We start from the raw sequence: 8,876 nt of genomic DNA on the forward strand, positions 1-8,876 counted from the left end.
ACATTCCGCACGTCGGCACCGACGCGACTAGCCCGGCTTTTACCTATTTTCGGGCCCTTTCCGCTTTATTCGCGATACGCTTTTGCCTCGGAAATCCGTCGACCTCGATCGAGATCGATTCGCGCGTGTGATGCCGACTAGTCGATCGATCTCGATCTCTCTCGATCGAACCAGCATCAAACGGTAAAGGGTAAAGCGCCGCCGCCGCACTGCGCAACCGTAAACATTCGCCGGTGACCGGACCGAGGCGTGCACAGCGGGGCCGCAGCTAGCTGGCCGCCGTAGCTAGCGTTCCGTGTTCACCGGACCGGAGGCGCTCGCGACAAAACCGCTCGCCGCTCTCACGGCGAGCCAACCAATAATCCTCGGCGCCGTAGGTCACGTGAATTTGCTGTAGCGGTTCACCATAGCTCGAGGACAAACGCTGGTAGCAGTGCAAGTAACGGCTAGTAGTAGCTAGCTAGCTCTGCACTGTGATCGCCGAGGCGCTGGAGCGGACGGTAGCAAAGCACGACAGCACGTACGTGCTGGGGCGTCCACGTTGCTTGGCGCTTTGTCGCCTTTTTCCTTTGAGGCGCACACTTGCTCTGACTGCCGCGCGCATCGGTGTGTGTGACCACCCGATGGCATTGGCATCGCTTGTGCGTGCGGCCCGTGCCTCTATATAAGGCAGGTCCCCGGGCTGGGCTGCTCACACACACCACACCAGCTATATCCCTCCCTCCCCCAACACCCTGACATCCGAGCTCTAGTCGGTCGATCCATGGAGGCTTCACGCAGGCTCCTCTCGGCGGCGCTCCTCCTCGTGCTGCTGCTCGCCGCCACAGGTACGTAGACGTACGCATAGCAGCGGTGCCGTCTGCCGGTGAGCTGTGTGGCACTTGGTTTGGTTCTGAACTTGTGAAGTTCTGATCTGAGTGGCGTTGCAGGGGAGCTGGGAGGGCCGGTGATGGTGGCGGAGGCGCGGACGTGCGAGTCGAGGAGCCACAGGTTCAGGGGGCCCTGCGTGCGCAGGTCCAACTGCGCCAACGTCTGCAAGACCGAGGGCTTCCCCGACGGCAAGTGCCGCGGATTCCGACGCCGCTGCTTCTGCACCACCCACTGCCACCATTAACAAGCCTCTCTCCTCCGGGTGATGCCTTCTTCCGCCTCGGCCTTCAGGGTGGCCTTTCTGCGAGCGTCCGTGCGTGTGCGTGTCCATGAATAAATCTTAGCTTGTCTCGGCAAGCTGGGTGCGAGTCCCTTGTTTGTTTTTTGTATGATTATTACCAGTGTGCATGCGTTGTTGTTTCTTGTTGGGTTTATGGGATTATCCCGGCCGGTCAATCCTTCTCTCATGTAGTAAGATTTTATTTTGGGCAAATCATGAATGTTGTATGCTTGTTCTCTCAGGCACTCACCCGCTCTGTATACAATTGGACATGCATGTCACATGGTACCTGTAGGTGTTGTGTGCATACTACACTTCCGTGTGATCGCGCCATGTGCAGTGGCAGCTTTTTTTTTTTTGAGACAAATGTGCAGTAGCAGCTGACACCCGGCGTTACGCATGCGCAAGGACCGCTGCTAGACCTGAGCATTTCTTGGGCCGGGCTTTAAAAAGCCCAGCCCCGCAAATCTAATCCTGAGCCATGCCCGGTCCAGAATAAACGAACACTAATCCTCAAAAGCATAAAATAAAAATAAAATAAACGAACACTATTCTATTTTTCTATCCTTTTTCGGGTAATGAATAGTACTTATCTTCTATTGAAATTAATTAATTTTGTCATTTTCAAAATATATTCATATATTAGTATGTTTTAGAATGAAATCATATTTTTAATACTAGCACAAATGCCCATGCGTTACAGCGGGAGAGAAAAAACACCACATCACTAACCCAATGACCCATCACGAGACATGACGACATCAACAAACTCCTTGAAATCCTCCACGCTGCCACGAGAGAAACAACATGTAAAGATGTGTTGCGAAAAAACTTAATCCTGTTAGTATTTCATAAATGTACTATAGGTGCATGCAATTTGAACCACATAAATATCTACCTAGTTGTGTGTATCTCCGAACGTCTTTGATGGTATTGCTTAGTGATGCCCAATAAATATCATATTATATCAAAAAATGGTAAAGTGCATTTTAGTACAACGTCCTTGTTTTACTATGGAGGTGACACCAATTTCCATGAACCAGTGTCGGCCAAGTTCATGGACTTGGTAGCGGAGCACAGTTCGTGTCACATGCTATTAGGAGAGTTGTACAAAGATCCTTCATCTCTGGCTAATATAATAAAGAAAAGTGCGGAGTTTGTGTCACATATAGCTGGGGCTCTGAGTCGGACTCTTAGTACTTTGGTGACGGGCGCTAGTGGGTTGAGCAAAAAATAAGAGAAAATATTTGCTCAGTTGTTAGGAAAACATAGCACATGACCAAAAATGAAGAGTTCTATTTTATGATTTAATCATATATTTTTTGGGGTGTTACAGTTAATATTTTGCTCTTGAGTTAAACAATTCCAACACATCGAATATTAGTATCACAATATCGCATCTTAATTCCTGACATCAACAATTCAGATATATAGAAATAGTTCACCCATGGCATGTGCGCGTAACACAACGCCTAGCAATTCAGCTACAAAAAAGCGGTTAAACAAATTTAGAAACAAAGAAAAAGTCATCAGTTCAGTAATTGAATAAGCCTCAGACCATGTAGAAAAACTATGATATTTTCTAGACATAATTACCAATGGTCCTCAATTAAACCACCAAAGAAAACAATTGTACGGTTAGTAAAGATGAACATTCATATTTTAGTAATCATGACTAACCTATGAGGGGCATATGTTATAGGTGGGTGGGATGATGATCCCACGGCAGAAGATGGAATCAAATGGTCAAAAATTTCAACTGTCTCAAGTGTCATACAAATTTAGTTCAGTTTTTACTAAAAACAATCTAATTAATTAGTCCGAGAGACTAAATGCTTTAGTTTTTAACAATTGGGGGTAAATGACCATTTGTAAACATTTGATATAGTTGAAATTGTGAGCACACGAAAGGACGGAAAATATTTTTTTTTCAAGAAATCTACACTTCAATTTTTTTACCATTTGGCATAAAGCCAAAGGCAACTGCAAGATTTGTTCCTTTAAAAACTTTACTTGTCTGACGCCGTGTGTGGGCTTCTTATTGATCTTCTAATCAGCATCTCCTTGAGAGATCCAGCGCTTGGTATGACGTTGTTTAATTGGCAAGTGCTCCAACGCATGCATCCCACTTTCCTTCTTTACGTTTCCTTCTACTTTCTTTCTCTCTCCTCCTATTTTTTCCTCTTTCCTCTTTATTATTTCCTTATTTTTTCTTCCTCTCTCATTTATTCTTTCATTCTATCAGTTTCTTACGCATGCATCCCTCTTTCCGTATTTATTTCTCCTTTCTATTTTCTTTCTCTTTCCTTTATTCTTTCCTCCAATTTCCTCTGTATTTTCCTGTCACACCTGAAATCCCTAATTCCTTCTTCATTCTTTCTCTTTCCTTCCTTATTACGGTACATCTATTTCCTTATTAATTCCCGAGACGCCTTCTTAATGGCTAGAAAAATCCAGGGCGTATCTCTATCTCTACTACCTAAAAGAAACAGAGTGTTCCGTTTCCCCTCTTACGTTGCCCCCTCTTCGTCCAACCTCTCGTACGACCCCCTCTCCTTTGTAGCGATTTTCTTTCCCCCTGCACCGGTTTTCTCCCTGCCGGTTTTATCATCATCACGTAAGGTAACCAGACGCAATCAATTTGTCACTGGATGGAATGTTTAGTATACGATACAATACAATAAAACGGAGCGATATCTCTGGCGATTTTCTTGCTCCCGATATTTCTGCATGCGATAGTGTAATGGTGCTAGCATCAGAAGGAGGCAATCACGTGTATGTAGGGAATATAATCACGGAGATTGCAGGGCAGTTAAGGCCGTGTCTCACATGCAGGAAGGAATTCCCGAATTCAGCGGAAGAGAAGACGACGTCTGCCTCAAGATCGCCTCAAGATCGTCCTCTAGATCACATGCAGGAAGGAATTCCCGAATAAACAAGTTTTGTTTTTTTCGGACAAACCAGGATCAATCTTTGGTAACACATTCAATTCTCACATGGTAATCAATCTCTTCTTTGTCAATGCATAACGCAATCAATTCTCACATGGTGATCACGGGCATATTCTTCGCTTCCTTATCTTGGTTTATTTCTTGCCTTTTCTGCGTGCTGATTTTTTCTCTCCATAAATATCTCTCCCTTCCTTATCTAGGGTACCTGCATCGTGGATATATAGGATCCCGCTCGCACCGCGCCGGGAGGCCACCATCCTCCTCGAGGAGAATCGGCCGGAGCACCATGACCAAGGTAAAATCATGGTGTTGTCCAGTACTCGCCTCGAGTCTACAACAACAATGCAGGACACTAGAGGCCCACCTAACCCGCATCGCCTCTGCGCACCTACGTTGATTGTCGCCGCAGAGCCCTTTTCTCCAAGTAGACGGCGGCGCGACAGAGGTCCTCAATGTTTTATAATTTTCTGCTGTGTTTCGTATCTGCTTGATTGCCATTTGTAATGTACTTTTTCCTTGGTATTTTTTTTGAAACGGAGGCAAAAGCTTTGCCTCATCCATTAAATAAGAGAGAATAGAGTTTGTTACAAATCACCCACGACACCACATGGATTATTACTCTCGCGATATGAAAGACCCTAATTTTTTTGCACCGGCGGTGACCCAAAGGTTGGCCTCGGTCGAGATGGTGTTAAGCAAGATAGTCGGTGGAGCGCTTTTAAACCTAAACACTCTTGCATTTCGCTCATTCCAAATTGTCCATGTCACAAGCATGGTGAGCGAGGCTTTGGCTTGACGGTTTGGCGTGCCGGCGTCACAAGTGCTTGTCCACCAAGCGTTGACGGAGTCCAACAAGCGCCATGAAGAGGTGACCAACCCGAAGATGTGAAATTTTTCAATGACCAACGCCCACAACCTTAGAGTATAGCGGCACTTGAAGAATAGGTGTGACCCGCTTTCTTGCACCCTCTTGCAAAGTGGACACAAACCACAATTTGGCCATCCTCTCTTGGCTAATCTGTCTGCGGTCCAAATTCTATCTTGAAGTGCCAACCAAGCAAAGAACTTTACTTTGGGGGGACCCCAGACCTTCCAAACCATTTGGTCCATGGGTGAAAACACCATCCCTATGAATTGCGCCTTATATGCCGAGGCCGCCGAGTAGTGCCCACTAGTCGTGTGTTTCCATAAAATGTCGTCCTCGGCGAGCACATCAAGATGCACCTCATCCAATAGCATCCAAAGGGTGAAAAATTGTGTGATGAACTCAACGGAAATAATGGTTGGAGGCTTGATCTTGAGCATCCACGCGTTGTGCTTGATGGCCTCGCGCACTTTCCACTTCTTTCGCGAGGAGACTTCGAATATTAGTGGCGCAATGTTCTTCGGCTTGCGCCCAAGAAGCCAAGGTGATTCCCAAAAAGGTGTCTTCGCACCATTGCCCACGGTGATAGTGGTAGACGCATAGAAAAAGTTAAGGTCCTCCTCATTGCACGGGTTGCCCATCCCCACCCACAACTTGGTGGGCTCCTTCCATTCATACCAAGGCCACCGCAGCCGCAGAGCACGCGCGAACTTTTCCATGTTGAGTACCCCAAGCCCCCCATACTCAACTGGCCTACAGACAATTTCCCAATTCACCTTGCATTTCGCCCCCGTCGTGTTGTCCGAGCCAGACCATAGGAAAGCTCTCTCGAGCTGGTTGACTTTGAAGAGGATACTTGGTGGGATGATCAACGGTGTGATGAAGTAGATCACTTGGGAAGTGAGAACAGACTTGACAAGGGCCATGCGCCCAATGGTGGTGATGTTTTGGCCCTCATACGTTGTCAACTTGGATGCAACCTTGTCCACAAGAAATTGAAGATCCACTAATCTTAGCTTCCAAACAGAGAGGGGGAGCCCCAAGTACCTCAAGGGGAAAGAAGCCCTAGTTGCCGGCAGATTTTGAGTGATATGATCAAAGTCAAGATTATTGCAACGAATGGGCACCATCGAACTCTTATGAAAGTTGGTGCAAAGTCCCGTGACCTCGCCAAATCCTCTCAAAATATTAGCAAGATTGTCAACATCCTTTTTGATCGGAGCCAGGAAGATGGCTGCATCATCCGCATAAAGGGAGGTTCGCATCATGGCACCCCTACCCCGAATTTTGTGGAGGAGCCCCTTTCGCGTAGCCACATCAAGGATTCTTTGGAGCGGGTCAATGGCGATGACGAACAGGAGCGGGGAGATGGGGTCCCCTTGCCGGAAACCACGACCATGCTTGATTGGGTTGCCGGCAATGCCATTGAGGATAATCCTCGATGATGAAGAACTAAGAAGCGCCGTGATCCAATCCCTAAACTTGCTTGGGAAACCTCGCCGTTGGAGAAGGTCCAGTATATATTCCCATTTGACCGAGTCGAATGCCTTGCGAATATATAATTTGAAAAGGAGGGATGGGGTCTTGCTCTTGTGCAGGCGTCGTGCAAGATTGCGAACATACATGAAGTTATCATGAATACTTCTCGTTTTGATGAAGGCGCTTTGGGCATTGGAGATGAGGGCCGTCATGTGCGGAGTGAGCCGAGTGGAGAGCACCTTTGCAATAATCTTGGCGATCGCATGGATAAGACTAATAGGCCTATAGTCCGCAATCCCCTCCGCCCCATCCTTTTTTGGCAAGAGCACCACATTCGCAGAGTTGAGCCAGTGGAGGTTCAAAGTGTGGAGGGATTCGAAACGAGCAATGGCCCTCATGAGGTCGTGCTTGACAGTGCCCCAACACTTTTTGAAGAATAGGCCCGTGAATCCATCCGGACCCGGGGCCTTGTCATTTGGCATGTCGTTGATTGCTTGAAGAACCTCCATTTCGGTCATTGGAGAGTCAAGGCCATGCATGTCAAGGCGTTCCATATTGAGCTCCTCCCAATTGAAATCTTTTGAAATTTTTCCTTGGTATAGTTACGGGGATCTGCATGATGGCAAGCTAGCCTGCATGATGCAGTCATGTAAGATACGTGCAATGGCCTGATGGGAGCTAGCTTGTTTCTTAATTGCTTCATTGTTCATCTTCCTCTTTGTCAGGGTCATCCCATGAATATATTGATTATATTTCTCAAAAAAATCAGGCTCTCAATACGCACTGATTATTCTCTGTATTGCAGAAAACGTAAATCATTTGCGAGCTAGAAGGAACTCATCATTCTAAGTCTCCGGTTGTACTCTTAGTTAGGTCAGAAAAAAATTGTAACTATCCTTTTAAGACTAGCACTATTTATATTCCCATGCTTTTTCGAGCATATACTATCTGAGTTGGTTAATTCTTTTCAAAACTTTCTTCTTTTTAAGTTGTGATGCAATGCCACTGTCCATTGTTTTGGTCACAAGAATTTATTATTTAGTTTTTTTGGAACGAAGGCTCCAGAAGAGCCCGGCTTTGAATTAACAAAGCCATCAACCGGCCAGGACTTACAACGACCCAAACAACAAGAAAGAAAACAAAGAAAACTGAAAACGGCAGATACAAGGTGCTTCCAAACAGCTTACACACACCACAACAGAGAGCACAAGGATATTCTACCGGAAGTCTAGCTAAATGTTGATGGAGCTCTTCGACGCGAATTAAGCACCAAAACAGTGACAGCAAGCGAGCTTCAAGAGGAAATCACGCTCAGCAAAGATGAACATGCCCTCATCAAACCCAAAGGAGACCACCATCATCGAACCTTCCTTCTTCAATTCCGAAGGGGACCCCTGCCCCTCGCCCTGGATCGAAGGGCGCCGGGCCGTCGCAAATTGAAGCAGCTCACCCTAGAGCAAGGAGCGGTAGATTCAGTATCGCCTTGGGAGATACTCAGTGTGACCAACCCACTATGCAAGATCACCAAGAGAAGGGCCAAACCGCAGCTCAATGGTCACCACACGAAGAGAAGAAGCTGTAGAAGGACGAGGGCAACGAAGAAACAATCGCAGAGTTGATAAACACCTGAAGCTGAGACATGACTTTTGCTTAGATTAGAATCCATGTCTGAATCGCCTATGCCGTGCTGCTGCATGCAGGGGAGAGGAACCCTATCCCCTCCCCCCACCATGGCAACACACAAACGGCCGGCCTACGGACACCCCAGAGAGCTAATATTGTGAAAAATCTCAGTGTTATCTCCAACTGAGATGTCGCTGCGCGCCGGAGAACCACATCTAAACGCCAATGAACATCCCCAACTCGCCCAAGACGACACCTTCAGGAAGGTGACGACGCAAGCCGCGCCGCTGCCGCCTAGACCAGAACTGGCAAAGGTTTTCACCCGGGTATGAGAGGGGAGGGAGAGGGGATCGAACCTCGACGGCGCCTTCGAGAAGGGGAACGATGCCAGCCGGCGTCACCGCCGTCGTGGCTGGAAAAGCCGGTCAAAGATTTCTCCCGGTCCGAGCTCTCAACTCCGGCAACCCCACTTTCAACGGATCCGGCGACCGACGCCCGCCACGACCCAGATCCAGCGAGGAACAGGCAAGGGAAGGGGGAGGAAGAAGACCTCCAGATTTGACGCACAGCCAGGGGCACGAGGCCACCCGCCTCGACCATCGCACAACGCCTCAACCACTCACCGCCCGCACGGCCAAGTGGGGAGGAGGAGCACCAGCAGACGCTGCTCGCCGCAAAGCAGGCGCCGCCGCACCATCCGAGGCCACTGCCTCGGCTACATAGGCCCTCCGCGTGGAGACGGAGCGGCACGGCCTCGCCGCCACCTTCCCTGGCAGGTGTGCGGACTTCGCCGGCGATCCCTCTGGCG

At 48.0% G+C, this 8,876-nt stretch overlaps 1 protein-coding gene across 1 annotated transcript; it reads left to right on the top strand.

Moving 5' to 3' along the window:
- Positions 1-679: 679 nt before the first annotated feature.
- Positions 680-1,399, top strand: LOC119303971 (defensin Ec-AMP-D2-like). Its single transcript, XM_037581135.1, has 2 exons — positions 680-827; positions 930-1,399. The coding sequence occupies exons 1-2, from the start codon at positions 764-766 to the stop codon at positions 1,112-1,114; spliced, it is 249 nt and encodes an 82-aa protein (XP_037437032.1). The 5' UTR covers positions 680-763; the 3' UTR covers positions 1,115-1,399.
- Positions 1,400-8,876: the final 7,477 nt, after the last annotated feature.

This window comes from Triticum dicoccoides, chromosome 5A, assembly GCF_002162155.2.
Source record: "Triticum dicoccoides isolate Atlit2015 ecotype Zavitan chromosome 5A, WEW_v2.0, whole genome shotgun sequence".
Lineage (NCBI taxonomy): Eukaryota > Viridiplantae > Streptophyta > Magnoliopsida > Poales > Poaceae > Triticum > Triticum dicoccoides.

Bases quoted from the DNA above. Each gene is read 5' to 3' on its own strand.
- LOC119303971 (XM_037581135.1), top strand. From the start codon at position 764: ATGGAGGCTTCACGCAGGCTCCTCTCGGCGGCGCTCCTCCTCGTGCTG. The intron at 828-929 runs GTACGTAGACGT...GTGGCGTTGCAG, and splicing joins GCTGCTGCTCGCCGCCACAG to GGGAGCTGGGAGGGCCGGTG.